A 27,173-nucleotide genomic window follows, 5' to 3' on the forward strand; every position below is an offset into this window, starting at 1 on the left:
TTAAATGCATCTTTGAAATAAATTAAAGTATAAACTATATATTGTAAATTAGAAGACAGGAATTTTCTGAAATTACATGTATCATTTTTTATGTTGGAACCGCGAACAAGACCTACAAGGCAATAAGAAAGATTCACTACAATATTGTATCTCAGTGAGCTATCCTCTTTTGTTGAATATTTTACCTTATACTGGCATCTTGATTTTTTAAATAAAAATTCACCAGATATACACGAATGTGTATGCCGATGTAGTGTATGTATTGTATGTATTATATTTTGTATTATCAAGAAAAAAATGATGAAAGAAAAAACAATATTTTTAGAAAGGAATAAGTAAAATTCCAAAAATTTCCCTGAGTTCCCGATAAAATTCCACGAAAACAACTAATTTTCAAATGTAATCGCCTAAAAATTTCAGGCTTTCCAAGTATTTCCAGATGATAAACACCTTAATCATATTATGTCAGAGTTAGAGAATAAATATGTCAGAGCTACAGAATAAAATATGAAAAAATATTTCAAACAAAAAAGTATGATTTAAAGGTGGACAAATTATATAAATAAAATAAATTTTTGAAAAAATCGATATAAGATTATATAAAAGTCATTTAAAAAAATGAAAGTATATAATTTATTTTTACTTAATACGACTTTTCCAATTATATAAATGTATTAAGATAAAGCCAAAAATAATTTTTGATTTATTGTATACTTTAATCTAGCATAAATTGACATACAATATAAAATATCTTGTAAACTATTAATTTTTTTTGATAATTAAAATACTATTATGTACATAATAATGAGATGAATCAATTGGTGTAAAGAAAACACATAGTTGTTTTAAAAAATATATGTAGTTATAAATTGTAAAATGCATAATTTTTTAAATACATAACTATGTGTTTTTTTTTTACATGATTCATTTGGTTATTCTACATAAAGATTATTAGTAAGATGAGATTATAAAAAAAACTTATTAGTTTATAAGATAATTTATATTTCATGTCAAGAGAGATGCCATAATAAAGTACTATCATACTAAAGTATAAAATAACTCAAAACTATTGATTTTTCAATATCCTTACCTTAATATTTGTATAATATAATATAAAATGTAAAAGAAATCAGGTTTAGATTAAGGTAATAAATAAGGTAATAAATTAAGGTTAAGGTAATTTTTCATTTTCTGGTTAATTATAATTGTGGTAATGATAACTTAAAAATTGTACTTTTCTAGCTATGGTTAATCAATAAATTGATAATTTTTTGTAGTGATTAACTTTAAAAGTTACTCACTCAAAACCATTAGTTTAGTAATTAATTATAATTAGAAGCACACAATTTTTATCATCAAGAGATTACGCTTAAATCACAAGTTAGCGAGATAATGAAAAACTGACAACAAAATTGACTTAAAACTGGCAAAAAATTATATATTTCCACTTTCAAAAATGGATGCGATGATTGTCAGATAATCTTAAAATGTCGATGTTTTTGAAAACTAATTTTGCTACTATTTATCCCCTTTCAGATAATACAATTTTACCTAAAATATATTTTCAAATTTTATATTTTTTTTGAGATATTTTCCTGGAACAATTAAAATGGAACACTGTATATAAGAAATAAATGTTTATTCCAACTCTTTTCATTACCTCTAGCAGATACTACATTCTTGAAAATATTAGGCATATTTGCTATAAAATTTTGCATAATGTTATATAATTATAAAACCCGATACATAGGATTTTATAATTATTATTATAGTATAAATTACATGCTTCTTATTTTAGCATTAAATTCAAACAAGTCCCAAACGACTGACAAACGATAATATTATATCATTATGCCTTACCACGTTCACGATTGTAGGAACACTTAGACATTATACTGCGTTTGTAATTTCTAATGAATCGAGTTCGATACGAATTGTAAAGTTATAGGCGCGAGCGCGGCAAAGTTGATCGCGCAAAGATAAATGAGTACGTAAACTCTCGCAATTTGTCGTACGTAAGTGGAATGAACGCAATTGACCCAAGATTCTTGATTACTTCGTAATGAGAAGAGAATCCATCGGCATTTTATCGGACGCCGTTTAACACTCGTCGTTTACTCATTCACTCATGTCGCAATTTTCGCGTAGACGTATCACCGACTCGACTGCATTTAATAGAAACGACTGACGTCCATCGACCTGTCAATAATATCAAAATTGTGTACCGCGGTATTCCGCGAGTTAGCTACAAACGTAATTATTGGAATAAATTTGCATGACTAGAATCGGGTCGTTCCATCTCTCGATAGGTTCATTTCATCGATGGGCCAATCACGGTACACGCTTCCAATGGAAATATGTTCTAATTGGTACAATAGGATGGATTCGACTGTCAGTAAAGTTTATAAACTTTCCGCGTTCGTCCGCGTCACGCCTATTAATTTTCCAGGGAGTATTTTCGATTATGTCTTTCGCTCTCGCAGATTTATTCGTAATTATTCGTTCAAGAAGAATATCGAATAAATGTAAACACGATTTCTTACAGAAAAAAATTCACGCGTGAATATTATGATACAACAAATCAAGTATTATTTACTATTTTTATCTTGTAAATGATACAGAATATTTTTATGGATACATTTTGTTTTTTATTTACCCTGACTGAGGTAAATAAAATTTTTTGCAATTATATTTTTTGACAAGCTTTATAAAATGCAAACATCATATTTAATGGATATTATTCAACAATAGACTTTTATAGGTTTATAAAAATGTAGTAGCATCATTTTATATAAGATGGCTTGCGTTATATAAATATCGATGCTAACTAATATATTATCCATTTAATAAATGAAGTATTAATAGTCTAAAAATAAATATTAGGCATAAGAAGCGCTAATATGATCGTTATTTATCTTTGTATTATTTACTTTATTAAGTTAATTATTTACTTTAACTCGTCAATATAAAATATCATTTCCTAATAACACATCACTGATTAAAATATTTTACAGTCATGTTGACTGTAACTAACTCAATATCATTTGTCGATATAATTATATCTACTCCGAATGTACATTACGTCTGCCTCTCGGAAAATCGATCAGTTTTTTCCATAAATGTGTTCAATGCGACACGAACTCTCGAAAGTCGGTATTTTATAATTTTACAAAGAGCGAATCGCGCAACATGAAAGCGGGAAAGCTTTGCTACTCTATTCTGTGGGCAGAACGATGATCGAACGCGAAAAGCAGAATGAAGATGTAGAGCCTCGTGAATCGCTCCGTCGTGACCCCGAGCACGCTGGAAGGATTAATCCTCGCTGGATGATCACACACGGTGGGACCTAACAACGAGGCGCTTCGACCTGTGGACTGCTCAGAACTGGTTTCCGAAATGATTCTCGACTCGACCCACACAACACAACACAACACAACACAATCATTCCTGCCGTGCGTTCGCGATGACGCGGGTGCGAGCGCTTCCCCCGCTTCCATTGCGCAGTCCCGGCAAGAATGAAGAAAGAGTCGTGTACGCGACTCGCGTCCGTTGCGCGCCATAATTTCACAAATAAAAAGATGTCAAATAAATCCGGCTTAGGGTGAAAACTGGAAACGTAACGTCGGAATTGGATCCCTTTCCGGTAACTACCGTGTCATATTGTAAATGAAACATATCTTGATCTCTTCTTCAAATCGCGATGACGGCGATATAAAAATCGCTTCTTCAGTCAAAATATCACAATGATTAAACATTTGTATATTTCTATATGACTATATATGACTTGTTAAAGCTATATGATGAATATTTTTAAAATGAGAAAAATTATGAAAAAATTTTACATTTTATTCTAGATCGCATTTACAAAAATAATTCAAACATTTTAACGACGCTTTACCATCTGGATCGAAAGTTATCTCAAAAATATAGGAAGTAATATTTTTTACAACTGTGCTCTAATAGAAACTTTTTGAAAATGTATTATTAAATGATGACAAAAATCTCAATTCTTTAATATAAGTAGAAAATATTCGAAGTGATTTATATAAAGTTACATTGCAGAAACTAGTTATCTCATAAACAAACAAAACATTTTTATTCTAAATCTTTGTAACTAACTGAATGCAACACTTTGCATAAGTCATTTGGAATATTGAAAGTATTTATACAAATTACAAAAACATTCAGATTATCATTTTTATCATTTTTAAAATTTTAATTTGTAACAACAAAAATAATAACAAATAAAGTAAACAAACAAATAATAATAAACAAAAAAATAAAACGTTATAAATACAACTTCCATGTGTATACAGTTTGTTCAAAGTAAATATTAATATATGCATACATCTATCATAGTCAGTTCAAGCATCAAGATCCCCTTTAATTGAAAATTCTTTTCTCTTATTTAATGAATTCTTATTTAATGAATTTACTAAAAATAAATTTATCATTGAATAAATTAATAAATTAAATCGCGATTAAATGACGGTGGAGTGAAAAATGTTGGAAAAATGATCGTAGTGTAACTGCTGTGTTTCCAGCAGCCAGCAGCGCGCGATAACGCTCCAGAAACTTGTAACGCTCATTTCTAACTCACAATTTCGCGATTGTAACTTTTTCCAACAGAAAATTGTGATATATGAGCCGACGATACACGGACAAAATATCGATTAATAAGCACAATGTGAAGTTTTAGATCAAATATGCCTGTGCGCGCCATATAACGGCAGTTATTAGTTCGGAACGGGAAAAAGCGCGGAACTCGAAGAAAGTTACGAACAAAACGCGCCAGTTGCAGTTGCAATTGCAGTTATAGTTGCAAACAGTGTTCATCCTCTGAACTCCAGAATGACAATGCGCAATGCATTGAAAATCACTTCTCCTCCGTATGCGCGTTTACATCCACTGACATTTTACAAGAATAAATACGCGATATAATTTATACCGAAGTCAGTGTCTCTAAAATTTATGCGTGAAGATGCGTACAAACGACGAGCTCGCGATTGCCTTGAAAATGCGCATGTATACGTCCTCATCTCATCGAGGAAAAGTGCATCGAGACACGAAACCCAGGACTGACTTTTCAAAGTTTCCTGCGCGCGTCGCTCGAAGGGCTTTATCCGACGAACGGTCTGAACGACGAGCCACGCGACGTACCTTTCAAGGTGAGCGGGATTCGTCTTCCCAAAAAAAAAAAAAAAAAAAAAAAAAAAAAAAAAAACAAAAAAAAAACATCGACGAATGGATCGACGGAGATCTCTCACTCTCTCTCTTTTTCTCTTATATGCTTCAAGTAGCTTCGCACATCGATGCATACGAAATTTTTATCAAGAAATATGTAAGATTTTTATATCGAGTAATAACTAACTTCTCGATAAACGGCGAACAGAAAAATGTGTCTCACGCGACGATATCGAGTACAGAAATTTTAATTTGAACGGTTATGATTCGTAATCTCGTACCTCTCATAATTTTACTAACATAAATTGCAGATTTAATTCTGACTAAAATGCAACTCGATTCAACGTTCTGATTGCATTGTTAATGCGACAGCTCTTATCTCGACGCGACGGTCGAGATCGCTCGTCCGGTAAAGAGAAAAAGTTCTGCAAGAGTCTACCACGAAGTCTTTCACGGTATAGGAATTGTGAATCGCGATATGTAAAATGATACATGCTGAACAGGAAGAAGGGGAGATACCTGCCTTCGTTTCGTTGTTATAAATGCGAGCAGTACTAAGAAACGGACGTAAATACATACATATTGCATATATTGTAACAAGTCTTATTATGAGATAGAATAAATAATTATCTTAATTTACTTCCCTTATTCCTTTATTTATAACTTATATCCCAAATATTTTAATTTCTACCTATATAGCTTTTGTCCCTTCGAATATAAATTACAAAATACAAAATTTATATGAAGCTACAGTATCTTTTAAAAAAAACTACTGAAAAATGCTTTGTAAAGCTACCACAAAAAAAAGATGAATCTCCACAATTATTATAAAAAATGGATCGGTTCGAATTCAATTATAGTATAAAGTCCAAAGAACGACGTGAAAGGATCGTAAATACGAAAATGATTATCTCCAGCATCGTATCTCTAAAAAAAGAAGAAAAAAAAAGAAGCAAAAATAAGAACGAGGTGAAGCGACTTTCGAATCCATTCGGAAGATTCGCAACCGGACCTACTACCAGGTCCGACGCGAGCAACCCGGTCGTAGAGCGCGAACTGGTCAAACGACATTTTCCACGTTGCAAGGTGCCTGCAATTTCTACCGGAGAGATGCATCCCGCCGATGCCTCAGTGCCTCGGCGGCAAACTCAAACTACGATCGACTTTGAGCTCACTCGAAACTTCGATGCGCCGTAGCGCGTGTAGCTAAGTTCTCTCACAGAAGCTGAGAGAGGAGGCGAGAGAGCGAGAGCGAAAGAGAAGAGGAAGAAGGGGCAGAGAGCGAGACAGGAGATAAAGGAGAGACGGCGACAGCATCGAAAGATAGAGGTAGGTTGAGGTGAGATAGAAGCGATGAAAGAGACGACGAGAGAGCTCGACGAAGAGGAAGAGGTTGAGTTGGAGATGTGGAGGAAGAGCAGGAGGAGACGAGAATATGGAGAGAAGGCGAGAGACGAGGTGGAGGAGGATCCGAGGAGGCGGCCTTGAGAACACGGATCATGGAGAGACCAGTGCGGAGGCAAAGCGGGAGAGGGAGAAGGGAAACATACACAGAAGAGAAGACGAAGAAAGAAACGGAGAGGAGAGGAGCGGTGGCGAGAGGAGGAGGAGGAGGAGAAGGAGGGGAGGGGAGGCGAGAGAGTCAGAGACGGGAGAGACTAGCCGAGCCAACTTCAACGCGAACGAACTGCTTCACTGGCAAATCATTCGCGGTTCTCATCTCGCGTCACGATTCTTTTTCGAAATCGTCCATAGTGAGGAGGGAACGATGCGGAGAAATCCTCGAGTCATCGTCCAAGTTTCCAAGTCATCGGAGCCGGCTTCTACGGAACGTCTCGATATTCCGCGGATCTCTCCTCGAGTACCACGAAAGGGTGGGATCGAACGGCACTCGCTCCAACACTTGATCGATTTGAATGTACCAGCATGGCAGCAGAGAGATTCCTGACATTTTAAAATCTCGCGCACCGCCGCGCCGCAACACGCGTTACGCAATTGAGAGATGATGCAAGAATGGCGACACGGCGAACGCGCATCGATGCAAGCCGCAACTTACGTTCTGCCGCATGACGCGAGCTGACGATTTAGGCTAATATCTCTCGCGTTATACAACAAATTATATAAATATCAGATGGATTTTGCGACGGGATTCCTTAACGATTCGATTAAATTTATCTCTTTTTACGTACAGAACTACGCAGGAAGCAATAGAATAAGTAAAATTAATGGTATATTAAATCCTCTCCCTCCCTCTCTTCCTCCAATCTTTTTATGTTAAAAGATACTTTCGTTCAACTTTATGCTTCGCGTCCTCGCGATGAGAACCCCTGAAGTGAAGCAGAGCGCGCGCTCTCCGCGCAGGTAGGTCGCTTGAACCCACAGCTCTCTACGGAATATACGAACACTTGGCGAGGTTCGCGAGGTCGCGTGCGCTGCATTTGGACAGCCAGCTAATCCCATTATTTATAGCTCAATGTTTGATTTCAGTCGATCGGCCGTTATTTCCGGCTACGACACCGGCTACACCTGCATGCATGGCTTGGCGTCCAAAGTGTCACTGATTTAAATAGTTGATAGTCAGAACTCGTATCGTTTCTCATAACGCATAAAAGAATTAATGATATGTCGCGCTCATTTACTAAAATATAGCAATGTTTTAAACGATATGACTCAAAAACGATATGACTCAAATCATGTTGAAGTTACAGAAAAGTTACTTATAAAAGAATGAAAATATAAAAAAAAGAAAGAGCATATTTTTTTTAATCGAAACTCATCGTTTAAACTTATTTTCTGGAGAACTTTGTTTTTTAAGTTATATCACCGTTTTTAGCAAACGAATGTATCGTAAAAATTTTGACACTTATTTCAAATATTGAATTAAATCAACATGATATAAAACGTATTTTCCTTGTTTTGCGGACAAATACGTTTATAGTACAAATTGTGTGTATGTGTGTATATATATATATATATATATATATATAGTTAGGCCATGCAAATAATTCCTATTTTATCAAAGAATTTTCCCTATCCACTAAATAAACTGCTTCTTGTATGCGTAATACGAATTATATAGCAGACATACGTACTACGGGCTATTATTAAAGAATGAATTATTTGTTGAAGATGAAAGAGCAGGCATATGAGAGAGGCGTCTTTATTTACGGGAGACCATCAAGTTGAAATAGCGGGGCGCGTGTAAAAATAAACCATCCGAATTGTCGAGGTCGGGACAGTGTCCGTTGCTGAACGGCCGCGGAACTTGTTTGCCATCAAAACTTCTTTCGCCACGTAGCAATGCGAGGTGACGATGTTAATCGCGCGAGCCGGAGACAGGTCGTTAGGCACATTCGCGTGGCCGGGATCTGGATAAACGTATAGCTGTCGAAACTGTGAATGAACCGAGCGAATGAATTAAACGGGCGCTTTGTTACAACACCTTGAGCGAGTTAACGAAGCTTGTGACGCGTGCACGCGCTTCCGCGTTGAAACGCCGCGCCGCACATTTTATAAATAAGCGCATGACACACACACACACACACACACACACACACACACACACACACACACACACACACACACACACACACACACACACACCGCATTGCACTCGCTCGCCATTAAGAGCGAGATAAAGAGAAACTGTCATCATTGATAAGTTGATCAATGTTCAGCTTAGTTTCAAATCTAATATCTATGCTCATCAGAATCTCAAAGTATCAGAAACGCTTTCGTAACGTTGTTGGCGATTTCGCTACATTGCACTGTTTCGTGAATTCGTCGAAAAGATTTTGAGGATAAATTCTTTGGCTCATTCACACGTGCACAAAGTTGCATACCAAATGCATAGCAAATGAAGACGAATTCGATCGATATTCTTACTTCTGTTATACATAACGTCGTATTTAACTCTGAATAAATAAACACTGTTAGATATCAAAGAAGCAATGATAACTCAATCCCGAGTTAAATAATATTTTATTATTTTTAACTATGTGTCAAAATATAAATCAATTCTGTAGTTAATTTAAAAATAAACAACCTTCATATTAACGTATACCACTTGATAAATAATAAACTTAATTTGAGTCAAGTTTAATACATTTTCTTGAATTAAATTGTTTTAGCTAAATTAATAACGTATTGAGTAGAAACGGTAGCGACCTATAGAAATGATTAAAAATAATTCAAATTGAATTTAATAGTGAACACTTCGTATATCTTCGAATACGAGGTTAAACAAAAATTTAATAGCAATTATTTTTCTATTCAAAACATACAAACAAAATCACTTTTTAATACAAACCCCTTATCGATATACTTATCGATACACTTTTTGTAGTATGTACATTCAATCAACTTCAATATACCCCAAGAATAAAATATTTTTGATTGCTTGTGGAATCAGAAATGTTTTTCTTTTATTTTACCAAATCTTTCTATCCATTCATACACATTTCTCTGTGTCATCCTCACAGTATTTCCATATATACTATACTACCATTTCTCTGTAAATTTCAGTCAGTTGTACTCCTTTGTTTATAGAAATCTTACTACAGCGCGCTATATCAACACTGCACGCAGCGATGCCTCCAATGCTCGGTTACTAGCAAACTAAATATTACAGATCATTGCAAGATTTTCCCAGGTTTGCAATTGCCATTGTAATTTCGCTTTTGCTCAAAGTTTTGAATAAAGAAATAATTACTTTCAGTTTTTTTTATTTAATATATCCTCCTATGTATAAATCTAAATTAAAATAGCGTAAAGGATTACAAGTGGTATCGAAAAATAATCACGCATCATCAGGCACATTAACGAGATTCTAACAGTGAGCCTACAGAGCCGTCGTCAGAGCTGATCGTGCATCTTGAGGAGAAGTCCCTTTGCGCGTCGGTGACATTCGATAGGGGATTCGTGAACGTTCGGAGATAAGGGATGTTTACACTGACGTCCGAGAAATGCAGTCTACGTGTAAACACGCGCGCTGCCGCGCCGCTGCAGTGATTCGTGAGAGATCTTCTTTAAGTGGGTGTAATCGAGAAACCTTTCGAGGCAATCTGACCCATAAAACTTAACGGGGTACGACGTACGTGTATGTATAGATCGACTATCGGATATCGGGTCAGATAAGGGAGTAAATGAGCGGGTCGGGTAAATCAAGGGAATTTCATGGCACCATTGATCTTGGCGCGAGCGCGAGAGCAGACCTATCCTCGTTTCACGGTGAATCTCCACACGCGAAGCGATTATGCACGTTGAAATCATAATCGTTCGGTGCATATCGATTCGTAAAGCCTAATCGGATCGCTAAGAGGCTGGGCATCGATCACGAGTTTTATCGACCTCGGGATTAATTTATCCATATTAATTCTGTCGGTTGTATCTCTACTATATATGATGATGAATAATTACGTTTCATTAATTTGGGAAAACTGTGAAAGGAACGCATGTGATTACAAAATCGGTTATGAAACACGCTATTCTCCCCTCGCTCACGTAGAAATATTTTATAGCCTACTAAAATATTTCGCCATTTTATTAACGGAAGGTTTTTAAATTGCGATATATATTGTACGCTTAAGAAATTCATAGCGCCGACAGAAATTTTGGCTATGGTTGTGTTAATTAAATTAAAACTAATTACCCAGCAAAACCTAGTAATTTACATTTGGTGTGCTATTACACCGAGGTTTCTAATTAAAATAAACATAGCTTCGTTTGCTAAGTTCATGGTACTGGACGGATGCGGCCCTGCGACAAGGAAAGCTTGACAATCCGGGGAGACGTTTGCCAAATTACACCTGTCCCAAGAGACACCTGCATCGATGTTTCTAGGTAAACCGTGACTCAGAGAGAGTCTTTTTCTTTATTGTCTGTATCTTTCTCACCCTTTTGTTTCTTTCAAAGAGTTCAAAGAGCTCTTGTATCAATGTACAAATGTTTGTTGTTCTAAAAAGAAAATCTAGTTTTTTCAAAATCTTCAGAAATCTCTTTCTGGCTTGGTTGGATTTTTCATTTTTTTGGTTAACTTGATTGACTCGTGATTAGATTTAACTTGATAATAATAGAAATTTTTCGTCAATCACTGAACTGATGATTTTGTAGTAACTTTTAAAGTTACCAGTACAAAATTACTTGTTTAGTGATTCGTCATAACCAGAAAAACATAATTTTTTCATTATAATCAAGTCTAAATCATAAGTTAACCAGGTAGAAAAAGTGGGTCCTGTAACAGTTAATGGCCTAGTTTACACCGTATGTTTAGGTTGCTATCTATACGATAGATGTCTTTGTTTAACGTATAGATTGAACAAGGAAACTTATCGTATAGATAACGTATGGTGTGAACTAGCCTTACTAGGCCATTATGTATCAATGTATTGAATATCTATACAATAACTATACGACGAATGAAAAGAAATTTTATTTATGAATTTTGAATTATAATAGAAAATGAAGTTCGAATTATCTATCCATACTATTTAATAGTCGCATTCACATTTAATATGTGGTATGTGGAAAAAGTATATGAAAATAAAACATAAAAAGGTAAAATGTAACTTTTTGTGAAAACTTTTAAACTTTAGCCTGAAATTTCAATATCGATATCTTCTTCCATCACCATGTAATGTAGGATTTAATAGTTTACATGCCACACAAAGTTCGTATATGTTTCTTTTTCGTAATTAGTTACTCAATTATACGGATTGAATCTCGCTCCTGACAGATGGGCGAACTGACTGTTTATTAAAAAGATTAACATCTATGTAAGCGGTCGAATCGCTAATGGAAATCAGTTTCAATGGAATAAGTGGAACAATCCTTGTTATACAAGAAAATCATTTCATCGGCTCGATAAGTCTTTCGCCGCTTCGACGACTTCCGGCGCGCGCGATCCATATGTATATCATGCATGTGCGTATGCGTATGCGAATACGTGTACGCTCCCCTTTGCCAGGAGAAAGAGGTGCGCGGCTCTACGAATGCTCTCGCCTTGAACCTGCCGGGCCGCGGAAAGTTTCACGAGAAACTGGAACCGACCGACGCGACGATGCGGCTTGATACGCTCCTTGCGCATGGCTTTATGCACAACAACTGCGACGGTGCATCTCTCTTCGCATGCCTTTCCGGCAGAACAAGCCCTTTCTCTTTTTCAAATCACACCAGGATACAGGTATCTCGTATCCTGGATTTGCTCCATCGAAGAAAAAAGCTACCAAACTTTTCCTCTTACTTTACACTAATCGTAGAATTTACAATAATAAAGTATATCAAAGACTGACTGATTATTATCGTATAAATGTAATGTCTTTAGCAAAAAAACCTATTTAATTGAGGTATCTTTTACTAAAAAATTAATTTGTTTATATAAAAAATTTAATTGCTTTTGCGAAAATTTCTCTACTTTACAAATTAATAACAAAAATATTTGTCTACATCAACTAAACAATTTAGTTCGCGTAAAATTAGCTTTGTTGCAGGTGTATTTTAGATAAAAATTTTTTGTTCAGTATATTTTAACCAAATTTTTGATGTTACAACAAAATTTTCATGTTCATGGAATAAAACATTTTTCCTAGTGTATATTCGTAAAAACATTATATATATATATCCCTATTTTAATGAAGAGTTGTAGAAATTTTCACGTTTCATCAGAAGAGTTAGAGAATAAAAAGTATCTTTATGTTCCTTATTAAAATGCAATAAATGTAAAAATGTGTATCGATACCATTTATGTTTTAATATTTTGAAAGACGATGCTTGCTAAATCAATTGTGTAATAAAAAGTTTAATAAAAATATCCGATTGTCTAGAACGTCTAGACAGTGATTGAAAATTTAAATTGTTTAGTTCAACCGGATAATATAAGATGCAAAATTTAAAAGAATACTGTAAAGATACGTTGAGTTAATCATTTCTTGATAGAAAAGTTCTTTAGCTTAAAATATTTTTATGTATCATCTAATATACAATAAAAAGTTATTATATGCAAACAGATATAACTTCTATCGACAATGGCAAAAATTTCTCGACCGACTGAATGACAAATTAATCGAGCAGACCGCAATAAATCTACAATTCCACTCAGTGGTAGCTTCTTGCCGATGTAAAAGTAGATCGCGATCGTACAGCTTTTACTGATACTCTAAATGATTCGCACGTGCGCCGGTTACGTCGCACCAACGATTACTTTATGTACCTGGAACTAACTAGAGAAACACACCATGCGACGTACGTGCTGCACGCTAATCCCGCTCTAGTCGCGCTAACGGAAAGCCGCTAGAAAGACAGCCCGCGGCTGTCTCGCTTGAAACGAGAAACGACTATGTTGCAAAAACAAGAGAACCGTCCTGCATCGAACGGCACGGCTATTATTATTGTACGCGCTTAATTGTAAGGAGTGTTCTGGTAACTGAAGATATAGCTGCGTCGTTGATACCAAATAACATAATCTTGTGCATATCTATAATGGGTATATACCCAATGACAATCTATTCTAGCGATTTTCCTTCTCACGTATTAATTATAAAATTTACATTCAAAGTCGAACACTTCGTTAAATATATCTGGGAATAGTTTTCTCCTCCGCAAAAATATGGAATAAATTCAACTATTCTAATTTAAATATTAAATACTTTGAAAAGTTTAAAGATTACATTTCTTTACAATTTTGAAAGCGCAGTTAACTCTATCGATATGTAAATTTTACGTACAAGTGAGATCATTGACACGATTGACACGTCCCCCGGTTTTTTGCCAAAGATTTCGACTACACTTCGAAGTGAGAAATGTTTCCAGTTAATCGCTCTACATTTTGATAACCCTTTTTTTTTAGGAATTGATAACGTGCAGAACAGTGGCGTTGATTTTCCATTCGAAGAAAAATTCGAACAAATTTCCAGCAGAAGAATAAAAAAAAAGTCCAGATCTATGAACGAAATAATGGTAAATCTTCGGCATAAAATACAAAAATCTGATGACTTTTTTTAGAGACGTCATACAAAAATTGCCAAGAGTAATAAAGCTACAATTTCTATTATGGTATCAATTATCCGACAGGACAGCGACATCTTCGACGCATGGGCCTTCAGGATTCAACGGGACATTATTTGAAAAGTAGCAACTGTGGTCATTGAACCCAAAGCTATTTAGCTATACCTTCAATGGTCATCAGGAGATTCAATTTGTCATGCTAAAAACTAAGACAAGCTGAGATAAATAATTTAAGAATTTACTCCGTTACAAATTAGTTTAAACTCTCTGGTTGTCAATATTATAATAGAGAACATGTGTAGAGAATAAGTGATTTCGATTTTTAAGCAGTTTTTTGTTATATTATATGAGTATATTTTCATAAATTATGAGAAGGTAAATAATATGAAGTATACTGTTTCTATTTCATATTATTTCAAGATTGAATTTAACAGTAATTTATTCTTTCTTCTCTTTTAAGTTAATAATAAACAATTATTTGTGTTCATAAAATTTAAATTATAAATATTTTGTTATTAAAAGTGTGAAATATATAAAAAAAATTTGAGCTAATTTATCATTATATTTTTGTTATTACATTAATGAAGAGTGGCCTACTCCTTTGTACATAAAATTTATTGATAGCAATACTGTACCACTCAATAAAATTGATAGAATTCTAAAACCTGGGATAAAGTCTGTTATTTAATAAGTAATTTTTCATTATTATATGTACAGCGTAAGATTCGACTTAAACGTCCGCAAAAGAGAGATTCATAATTTGACGCAACCTCACAAAGCATCTCGTAAACTTCAAAAAGACTTGTGTCGTGAAGAAAATTAACGTTTCGAGACCCTGAAAGAGAGGCAAGGTGCCGATTCGCTTTTGTCGCGAAGCGATCAAGGTTCTTCTTATCCTACCGAGAAGTCTGCGATAAGATAAGGCCACCGACGGTGCTCGTACTCCCGATCGTATTATAACCGTTTCGTACGCGCTACAATGTTCTTCACCGAGCTATTCGCGATTAATTTTACCTACCTCGCATCACATGAATCTAACGCGATAAATATTTTTTTTACGACGACATTGACTTGCGATATCAACATGCGACGCTATCACGACAACTCGTTCCGACTGTCACCTTCGTAACTATCTTAGAATACATTTTTACATCATGCTCCAGACATTTTGCAATCATTACAAATTTCAAGAATCTGGTTAGGTCGGTTAGGCTATCCGATGCGTCACTGCTTCACGATAACACTGTGTATCTTTCTTTCAACTAAATCTTTGAACCAACGTCTTGCACGCATATGCACGCGTAATCTCAGTAAGTATGTACCCGATGCAAATATTTAAATGTAACGTAAATTACAATTTATACCTGGAGAATTTTAAAACGTCAAGGTTACGCAGATTATCAAAGCTGTTCTCTTCACTCTTGAGAATGATAAACCAAAACATCTTTTCTTCGTATAACGTTTCATTATGAAAAATAAATGAATAAAGAATTGTTTAAAAATTATAGAATTTATCTAGTAATAACGCAAACATTTACAATTGATATTCTCTTACTGATATTCTATGAATTATTGCATATTATTTATTAACTATAATCGTATCGATTACGATAATTCCAATCCCGGAGAATTCTCAAAAAATTGTACAATCTCTTATACTTTAACAGAATGATTCAAAGTTCATTCGGAGAAATAATTATAAATCTTGATAGAAAAATACTGCGATATTGAAGCAATATCCATCGATGAAACAATATCTGGGCTTCCTCAAAACGAAGATACATTTATGCTCAGTAAAGTGTCGAAAATTCAAAATCAAAACAACTCAGTGATACTATATAAACGTAAGTTTTCTTATCTACACAACATATTGCGACAATAATTTTGCGAAATGACACTAGGTGAGCTTGAGCTTAACTTGATTAAAAGCAAATTCGCTCAAGGCACATTTGCGTGAGATGCTTAAAGTGAGATGCTTAAATACTTTAATTCTAGAATGCGATCGATAAATTTTATGTAAACGTTATTGAATTATCAATTTATCTAATAATTAAGCGTAAACTATTATATACAATATTTAATGGTCATTATAAGGTACAATTTGCCATGCTAAAAGCTAGGACAAGTTTTTAAAGACAAGCTTTTAAAAATTCTGTCCGTTCTTTTTATGTTTCAATTTGAATTTCATGGTGATCAGTATATTATAACAAAGAGTGTAATAAGCGACTTCAGTTTTTAAGCAGTTTTGAGTTATTATTTTATGGTATATATTATATGTTATTATATACTTTATTTAAATGTTGTAAGACATACAACTGGATTACATCATTAATGTCATGTCAAGATTGAATTTGATTGAATTAGTATGTTTATTCTTTCTTTTTTTTAAATAATAATTAAGTTTTCATTTTTATATAAAGGTTTAAGGGAGTTTTTACGTTTGAAGGTTTGAGGGATAAAAAAAATCGATCTGTTTGCTTTTTTTTTTTTAAAACTTATAGTCTTAAAATTATCTCACAAAAATGTTTTTTGAGAGAAACGAAAATTGTCCAAGATATACAAGATAAAATGACATAGTGTTTGGGATCGCTTGATTTAAATAGCGCGCGCCAACCAATTGCCATAATCGGCGCTGGCCATTATATTCAATCTTTTGAGATCATTCTAGAACGTTTCTATTCAATTGAGCTTGTACGGTCCTGAAATAGTTGACTAATGGTAAAAATTTTGACATACATTATAGCAAAAAATGTTTCATAACTTTAAACGCGTTTTTCTCGAAAACGTATTTCCGAATATGATGATCACAATTCCAAAAAAAAAACTATTAATCCGACTGACTTTTATACTCAGAGGTTATACTCAGAGAATATATCGCCTGAACTAGATTTAATAGTCTACGTTGTTTCCTATTTTTTGAAAGGTCGAATAAGAGGGAAAAAAATGAACAAAATTCGAATCATTTTTTTCAAATTGTCGACAAACTTTGAAAATATGCATGTGATATCAATTATCCCTGTTCAGGCGAAAATTCAGGCAAGTTCACTCATTAAGAAAAAACTCCATTTTTTGCTTTCAGACCAACGATACCACTTGTACTTTTATCATCGTTTGACCGTGCGTTCGCGGTGCAGACCTAACTTCAGCGCCATCTTATTACTATTCTGTAAAAAATAAATGTTAAAAAAATTTTTTTTTACATGTACATTATACACACTTTCTATACCTATATTACTTTTTAAGTATACCTAAATTTTTATTCATTAAAAAAATTCTCAAAAAATATCTTTAAAATCAAACGTAAAGATCCCCTTAAGTTATAAATATTTTATTATTTTTAAAAGTGTAAAATGAATGAAAAATCTGTGTTACATTAATGAGTGGCTATTTCCTTGTACATAAATTTACGCATCGATAGCATTATTCTAGAATTAATTAATCATTGCGGGCGTGCGTATTTCAGAATTTTTTAATTGATATATCTATTATATAAAATTTCATGACAAAAAAAGCTTCTATATGAAGTTTTTATTAAGACAAAGCTCTTGTCGGGTCTTGCGTGATGATTAATCAGAAATTATAAAAGATAACTTAAATATTTCGCGTTAATGTTAAATGGGATCGTCATTGTCGAGTACGTTAAAAAGAAAGCTTTGCTTAAACTCTGCGAGCAAAGTAGCATCGTCATTCGTACGAATGTAGCAGGGTGGAACGCTTATGTTAATGAGCCCGCGATTATCAGACGGGGACGGTGAGCGTAGAGATGATGCCGAGGTGATAGAGACGTCCAGACCGGATACGAAGAAGGCCGAAGAGGAGAAGTACCGGATAATCGTCGTCATGCACATACCGAGTATCGATGTTCTTAACCCCTGACTATCTCTTTCCTCGCAAGACGAGCCCCGCTCGTCGCGAGGAAGGAGGAAGTCGCGAACGAACGTGCATGCACACCTGCGCCAGGGGCACCTCCCATCTGCCTCCCAGAGGCACCTGAGACATCGGGAGATACCGCCGCGGTGAAGACGACTTTTCGACGCACCTGACAGAATACTCGCGAATACTCGCATATATGATGGTGAAATCAATAGCCATTTTTCTCCAATCTCGCGTATGCTTCAATTTTATACCAAAATTTTACAAAATTTCGTCCAAAAGTAAATTCTACAAAGTTTTTCACAAAAAGCAAATGGATGTGTCTTGTTATAAAGCGAGGGAATTTTGAGCGGACCGATCAGTCAATTTCAATGGCAAATTTGAAATATAGTTTTGGCGAATTCGGCGAATCCGTTTTTTGACGAATTTAGTGATCATGATATTCGGGAAATCTTTGAAGTTATCTACATATTATTGTATCTCAACCGCGTTGCGCGGAGTCAACTGTGACCAGGAAGATCCTAACCGAGGTAACGGATTCTCGGGGTATACTGTTACTACGCCTGAGAGAACGTACTAGTGAGCGACTACCGGACGATTGGCACGGAACGAAGTATCGAGCCGTAAAACAATTGTCTAAAAATATCCACGATGGAAAAAAAACTCATCGGTCCGTGACCGAGTCACGGAATAATCTCGAACCAATCGAAGACAAGCCGTGAATAATCTTAACTTAATATTGTCTTAGACATACAAATAATTATATACATATAAATATGCATTTAAAAATCATATTTAAAATATTTAAAAAACATTATATTAACATTTAGAAATATTATTTTAAGTGACTGTGCGTATTTCAATTTTTTTGATCTGGTAATTTATACAATGTAACGCTATTGTGTTCGTATATAAAATTATAAATGATGAAAAATTCAGAAAAAGAAATAGAAAAAAAAAACGAATGGTCAATGAATATGCGAACTCTTTGACACCGTTCTTGACCGATAGTATCGATTATTTACTAAGAAAGATTGTTTTATCGATATTTAGTTAATTAATATTCTTTAATTAATATTCTCGAAGCAAACTCGAAGCAAACATGCGAAAAAAAAATCGTAAGAACACGAAAGTTTATCGTTAATTAGAAAATAATTTTTTACTTAATAAAATGGAGTATGTCACGATTTATCAACGACATGAAGCAGAACTAAGATAGCTCATAAGCGGAGCGCAAGAGCTAAGCTTCGCGGGAGATTCTTTCGACCACGCGATAGTTTTTCGTAAAACCTCGCGTGACTACCTGCCACACAATTCTCCCCTTTTCCCTCCTCCATCTACCCTTCCTCAAGCAGGCCCGAGAAAAAGTTTACATACGCCTTCACGCAAAGTTCCACCCTGACTGGCGAGAGACGCACGTGCGAGTGTTCTTTCGCGTGACGGTGAACTGTTATGGCCGGTATGACGATAGATTACCTATTTATATCACTATATAGGACGTCTCTGCAGAAACTTGCATTTTCTGCAAGCATAGAAATAAAACACAAAAAATAACGAGGTATAACAAGATTTTAAATAGCTTAAAGGAATTGAATATTAAATTTTAAACTTAAAAAAAAAAGTCCGGCTGAATTAATTAGAATTCTCCTTGAAAATGAACAAAATAAAATTTTCTAGTTAAATCTATTAAATTCCTGTTGAGATAACTAGAATTCTGATTGATATGATCAGAATTTTCTGGTATGTCCATTTGCAATCTGAAATTTTTCTCAGTGTACACAGGAATGACACAGGAATGACTATAGGCGCTATTTTATTCTTCATGTCGTAATTTATGCTTGCTCTTATCGTTAACACTTGCTCTGCCGAATTCCTAAAATTAACCGTTAGATGTGAGTTACATATACTCGCAAATAAAAAACTTATGCCTCATTTTTATATTTTAATAAGCCTTATTCATACTATACAGTTTGTATTACAGTTTGTATTATATGGACGTATCTTTTCGATTTATTATTTTATTCCATACATTTTCACAGCTTTATATACTTTTCGATTATTAATTTTCGATGTCAAAAATCTTATTGTTAGCTAGTCTCACGAAAATGTATATTTTTTCAATTGTTAAACCGCCATATTAGAGCTGCCATTTTGAATTTCGAATTTCTCACAATTAAAAATCCTCTAATCAGAGTCATGACACAGATACTTGTGATTGGTCTACCATGCACGTTTAGTAATGAGAGAGAGAGAGAGAGAGAGAGAGAGAGAGAGAGAGAGGAGAGGAAGGAGATACAACAGAAAGAAAAAGAGAAAGAAATAGTGAAGCTCTTCTCTCCCGCGTAATTTTGCTAAAACTAGAGATCTTGCATACAAAACACAATTCGTCCAGACTCTGATTATATAGAGGACTCTGATTTCTAGAATTTCTGATATCCAATTTAAATTCAACGAAATCAGAAATCCTCTACAACTTTAGAAGATTTGTCTATTTTTTTTATTATTAGCATTACCATAGGGAATAGAAAGCCATTATATAGACTAGTGACTTTGAAACAGTGCCATGTTTTGAGGAAAAGAATAATAAATTATATATAATTATATATTTGAAATTTTGATTTAAAAATTTAAGTGAAGGTACAATTAACAATCAGTGCTATTCTCATTAAATAACAATCAATGTTAAATTTAAAAAGTCAGCAATCGCGCGCGAAAGAAAATGTGTAATTTCTGGATACATCCTGTATAATTCGAGTGCTGCTTCCACAACAATCTGTAAAATTGCTTTGAAAGCAATATCGAGGATCTTTCTTTGTAGAGAAATAAGAGGAAACGGCGCTTTCTCGATGTTGAGCGAGATATGTATTTTCGGCGACGTATGTATTATATTTTGTTTTCATATATGATTGAGTACAAATTATTTCTTCTGTCGTAATTTTGACATTTATGGCGCATTCATTACAGTCGCTACGGCAGGGAAGCACTATTAATATATCGATCTTATGAAAATTACGCCTGCCAAACGCGACAAAAAATTAGTTGGCGAATAAAACTTAACGTCGATTTTATACCCTAGAGTCGCTAAATCAAATTTCTTCCAGCATAATCCCACAACTGTACAATTTGTAACGCGATAGAGTTAAAATAAAGAAATACATATGCAGTTAAAAAATTGATTATATATCTGTCTGCTCTATGCTCTGCGGAAGAGAATCACATATGTAGATCACATAAAAATAATCATTTTTTTGAATTATTTTGCTAAATTAAACAGTTATAAAATCCAATTTGTGTGTTTCCGTAAATCAATCGCGATAAAAAAAATCATGGTTTTTAGACAAAATTTTAATTGATAGAATATAATTAAAAATTCAATTTAATTCAGATTTTATTCTTACAATGTGAAATATATCACATTTGCGTATGACAAAATAGATCTTGAAATCAATTATATACAATAATATGAGTTATCATGATATTTTAGATAAGTTACATACTCATCTTCATCAGTACTTGTTAAAGTTTTATAGAGAGAGAATCAAAGTGTTGTAATATACTTTAATGCATCGTCAACAATACACAGAGAAAGTAAATAGTAAGAATAAGAAATTGACCAATCACAGTCGAATGCGAGAAAAATAATTTGTGATTGGTCAATTTTTTACTCCATGTATTGTAGACGACGCATAATGCTTCTCGAGCGTCAAGAATAAAGTTTAAATAAATCAGTAACAAAAAGCACAAAAAGAACGTAGTTTAAGATGTGTAAAACATCAAGGTCAGGTTATAAAAACGTTTATAGCAATTACTATAAAAAAAACTTTTTTAATATTAATATTAATGTTAAATTTAACAACAAATAATAAAAACATTTATTATTTATAATCGAAAAATCGTGGTTTATTATTACAACAGCTTCCATCGTCTCTCCAAACTCATAATCGTGAGTGATTCGTCGAAAAACATCTATTTTCATCTATTTTCCTCCTTCTCTTCTTTCCTCCGCTTCCGTAAGATGTAAGATGTATCAAGCACATCGTTGGTAAGAGTTAGGAATTTACCTGTTGTAATAGTGCGAGGGAAAAGGCTGGCAGTTGAAGAATGGGTCGTTGTGCAAATGCGGTTGTCCAGGCACCCCTGGTCCTTGTGGATGCGCGTGTGGACCCATCGGACCGGTGGGTCCAGGGCCGCAGATACCGGGCGCGCCTTGGGGCTGCATACCGGCCGGCCCCATCATGCCGGCCGGACCCATCGGATGGGGCGCCGCTGGATGATGCGGCGAACCGACCATGTGAGGCCCCGGATGATGGGGATGGGGCGAGGGCCCGCCGCCCCCCATATGCGGGTGAGGCGTGTGAGGCGAACCGCTCATCATTCCGTGGGGCGGCATCGGATGGGGACTCGGCGAAGCGCCGTTGAGATGAGGCGCCGCGCTGACCCCGCCATGCGGGGTCGGCGGTCCACCGTGCGTCGGCGTCGTCGCCGGCTGCGGCGGCGGCAGACTCGGTGGTCCGGCTGGGCCCGTGCCCGCGAGTGGCGGCAACGGACCGTTCGCCATATTATTCAGCTGCGTCAGCGATGCTGCCGCCGACGCCATCGCCTGCAGAGGATTCGTGGCGCCGCTCGCCGTGTTGATGCCTAAGGCGTTGTTGCCGAGATGATGATTGTTGTTGACGGGGTTGCCGGCAACCCCGGCAAGCGCGTTGTGATTGTGGTTGTTGTTGTTATTGCTGTTGCCGCTGTGGTTGATGCTATTGGGATTGACAACAGCGTTGCTGTTGCTGTTAGGGGCAACGCCGCCGCCAAGGGATTGCAAGGACGGCGGCAGCGGTGGCGAGCCGGCGGGGGGCGCTGCCGGGCCCCCGAGGCACCGGCCCGATGGACCGGGGGCGGTTACGCTGCTGGCCGCTACCGGCACGCCGGCGTGGAGTGGGATTCCACCTGGAGGGCGCTGTGCCACGCTCACCGCCGGCATCACTCCCCCCTCCACGCTCTTCACCGACTCTTCTCTTCTGCAACTCCCGCTGCTGGGCTTCCCTTTTTCTTTCTTTCTTTCTTTTTTTTTGGACTAGAGGACGTGCTCCTTCTCTTTTTCTCTCTCCCTCCTTTTTCTCTTCGCTTTCTCTTTTCCTTCCGCTCCTTTCCTTTTCCCGCTTTGATTCAATTCTCAGTCTCAAACTCTCCCACACACACCCTGCTTTTTCTCACTGATCTTTCTACTACTAAATGCTCCGATCTTATCCGAACTTGAGCGCTTAAAGCGCAATTTCCTTCGGAACACGTGCAGCAACCATCATTCAAGCAAGTTTTGCTCCTTTCAAAACATGCGTAACTACGAAGTAGTCTTCAGTCTTGAGATCGGCTTTAAAATCAGAGTTATATTTTCGAAACTCCGATTGTCAAAATATCGAAAATGTCGCTCACAATTCCTCTGTTATGAACGATCACTACGAAGGGACGTTACGTATCACTGCACATTGTAGGAGTATCCTTCGACGTAAACAAGGGGAATCGCGCGTTACTCCAAGGTGTACATTCGGACGGAAGGTATAATGGATTCGGACGTTTTTAACGTCGCGTTACACGTTAACGCGATCACCTTCACTATATTATATCATATATTCTCAAAGCCTTCGTATCGTTAAACTCACGGATTATCGCGGTAAACTTGCTATCACACAGTCACGCGACAACGACCTCTTCCACAAATTCCATTTGTGTGAAAAACAACCACCACTTCTCTTTCTGTTCTCTTTAAGTCTTTTTAGGAGCAAAAAACTTGACTAAAAGAGCAGCGAATTTCCCGTTTCTTGCACTGCTACTTCCCGCGCGATATCACGATTGCACTGTCAACTCGGTTAACCTGATTCCGCGGTCACTTGACGCGAATCACTTTTTCGTCTTACTCGACGTAGATCCGGGGGGTGGGGTGGGGGGGGGGGGGCGCGTTTTTATTCAATAAGTACACGCGTGCAGGTGAGTATCTCCGTTTTGTTTATACCTGAATATAGACGGCGAGTACACTCCGATCGCGTGTTCTGACGTGAAACGCGCGGTTACGACATGCTCGGCACGCAATCACCCGGTCACGATACAAGAGGGGGAGAGTTAATGCCACTGGCCAACGACGATGCGTCCGCCGCGGCACGTGGCCGTCACGTCGGTGTCGCGACGCGCAGCAACAGCAACAGCAACAGCAGTAGCAGCAACACCTACGCGTTGCGGATCAACGCTACTCGCCGGCCTCGCCGCCAGCCGGCCATCCTCGCACCCTCGAGAGATCTCTCTCACTCTCACCCTCCTCCTCCTCCACCACCACCTCCACCACCTCCTCCTCCTCCTCCACCTCCTCCTCCACCTCCACCTCCTCCTCCTCCTCCACCTCCTCCTCCACCTCCACCTCCTCCTCCTCCCGGCCACTTACTACTTTTACCCGGCACCTACACGCGGCACGCTGCCGTAGATCGTGCTACCCAACACACCGCGCCGGCTGCTGCTCCCGCGGGATGATCCTTCGCATCCCTTCTCCCTCCTCCCTCCTCCCGGCCCCCCTCAGTCACCACTCGACGACCCGAAAACCAAACCGGCGCGAGCACACCGCTGCTCTCCGACCGACCGCGTTACGCTTACGCGTCCCGGCATTCTCGTTTGCGCGGCGCGCGCCCTGACGATACGAAAACTCGGCCGACACTGGCTGCGACACACTTTGAGATTACCCTGAGTTGTACGCGCCGTTTTGCGCCAATGTTGCGTCGTACGACTCTGCCGATTTCTTTGTTTACCTCCGCTCCGAATTCACGTGAGTGGAGACCGCCAATAACAAGGGCTCTTCCGATCACCAAACACTTGTCTAATTATTCACGGAGAAAACACTCTCAGCGTGTAACACTGTAAACGTTATTCCACACGAACGACGGGACAAAGAAGGATAAAAAGACGAACGCGATGCCGCCGCGTTGCGTGTTACCACGACGACGTAACGGCACGAGCGGCAGAAACCACGGAAAACCAAACTCCACGAAGGCGCTCGCGTTACTGACTGAAGAGCGGCGGGCGCGACAGCACAGCACTCGGCTCTCTTCGGCTGCTGCCGGAGGACGCTGTGCGTGGAGAGTAGCGGGACGAGAAGGGGGAAGCGACGCGCGGTAGAGTGACGAACGAGTGGGGAAAGAGGGGTAGAAGATCGTGGGACCGCCGCGCCACGCCGTTCGGCTGGTGGATCGGAACGACACGACTGACGACGGTAAGAGAGGGAGGGAGGGGCAGAGGGGGGGGGGAGAATGCCGGGCGGCGAGGGAAGTGGGAAATGGGAAGTGGGAACCTCATGCACGATGCCCGCGAGAATGAAGGCGGTGGAGAGGGGTGCCACGTGAGCGCCCGACGCCCGGCGTCCACGCAAACGGACACGGTCCCAACCTCACGTGTCATGTGCCCGGCGAACCCTTTCGACGATTTCGGGAACTCGGGAGCCAGCGCAAGCTGTTCGTTCTTCCACTTGCTAACACGAAGCAGAGTTTGATAACGCTGATATGAAATTTTGGGAGGATAGGAAATATCTAGGAAATATCGTGCTGCTGTACGCGAGTTCGTGTTCGGAATTAATTTACAGGCAGTTGATGAATTTGGTTAAAATTGAGGGGTTAGAATTGAGAGATGTACTGGCGTAATTTTTCTTTCTTCTTTTTTTTCTCACAAAGTTAAACTATCGTTTAATCCAAGGTATCATTGAAGATAAAACCTGATGATACAACTTAAACATGAATAAAGCACCCACAATTTTCACTTTTTTGAAAAAGGTGGTAATAAAAATCGAAAAGAAAATTTATAAAATATTTACTAAAATCTTGTAAAAAGAATTTCCTGAAAATTTCTAGATATTTCAGGTATCTTGCTCAAAATTCCAGATAAGATTAGAAAATGTATTTAAATGTAATTTTGAAATAAAGAAGTGAAATTGGAGGGCAAGAATGTAAATGAAACAGATGTATATTGAAAATCGATACAAGACAGGGTTCAAGACAATACATATTCTGACTATTTATTTGAGGATTGTATCACTTTCTACAATTGGTGTCATGAAATTTATAGGATATAAGGATGATAAACTACACACACACACACACGCGCGCGCGCACACACACACACATATATAATATATAATGTATAATGTATAATATATAATATATAATGTATAATGTATAATATATAATATATAATGTAATATTAGAAAGTTATTGTCGCCCTGATTTTTTAAAATAAAAGCATACAATATGTACGTGAATATACGCGGATGTGTATCCCATATATATTGCTAACTAAACATATTGTCAACATTTTGCATTACTAAGAAAAAAATGATCAAAGAAATAATACTTTCAAAAAAGACAAAATTTAAATTTAAAAGTAAAATTCCAAAAATTTTTCTAAACCTCGATAACATTTTATGAAAATTCTTGATTTACGAGAGTAAAAAAAGAAGTCCTACAAAAATTCCAGATTTTCTAGATTTTTCCAGATAATAAACCTGAAAATATTAAAATTGTTACAAAAGTAAATATTTTTCAATTAAATGAATTTTTTTAAATTTATTTTTTGTCAGATATAAAATGTTTATATCAATTTGAGGGATTTATTACTTATTGCCAAGGCTGTAGATACCAAATATATTTTGTTTAACATATTGATGGAATATTTAGTAAATATTATCAAACGTAATCATAACCGTTTGATAATAGTTACTAAATATTTAGAAGCGGAAAATTAGTGTTTAATTGATTATATTACGATTTATTAGGTCATTTGGGTCTTACGCAAATTCTTTTCTTTAAATATTAGTACATCGAGAAAAATGTTTTGATCTTTTTTGCAATGTGAAATCATTTCCGACGTATTTTTGCTAAATACAAAGTCAAAATTTTATCTATTATCACATCACAATTTTGAGAAAATGGTATCAAAGTAGCAAAATACGACAATTTTGAGAATTTTTACGATATTGTAACATCAATATAAAATTTGTTTAAATTTCATTAATGCCACACGAAAGTATCAATTTTAACTTTACAATGCATTTTGTTTCGACAATTTTTTTCAAGATATATATATATATATATATA

The 27,173-nt window shown here is 36.6% G+C and overlaps 1 protein-coding gene across 5 annotated transcripts in view; it reads right to left on the reverse strand.

Annotated features, from left to right (window-relative positions):
• Positions 1-27,173, reverse strand: part of LOC108684508 (LIM domain-binding protein 2) — a 193,327-nt gene that overhangs the window by 76,727 nt on the left and 89,427 nt on the right. For 4 of the 5 annotated variants that reach the window (XR_001931639.1, XM_018188858.1, XM_018188857.1 and 1 more), the window contains exon 1: positions 22,119-23,936. The exons of the other annotated variant lie outside the window; for it this stretch is intronic. Coding sequence is in view for 3 of the 4 variants with exons in the window: in XM_018188858.1 (XP_018044347.1) it covers positions 22,119-23,032 (914 nt within the window). In the remaining variant the exon portion in view is untranslated. Of the gene's footprint in view, positions 1-22,118; positions 23,937-27,173 lie in introns of those variants that run through there. 5 annotated transcript variants of the gene reach the window in all.

The sequence above is a fragment of the Atta colombica genome, unplaced genomic scaffold (genome assembly GCF_001594045.1).
Source record: "Atta colombica isolate Treedump-2 unplaced genomic scaffold, Acol1.0 scaffold135, whole genome shotgun sequence".
In the NCBI taxonomy this organism is placed as follows: domain Eukaryota; kingdom Metazoa; phylum Arthropoda; class Insecta; order Hymenoptera; family Formicidae; genus Atta; species Atta colombica.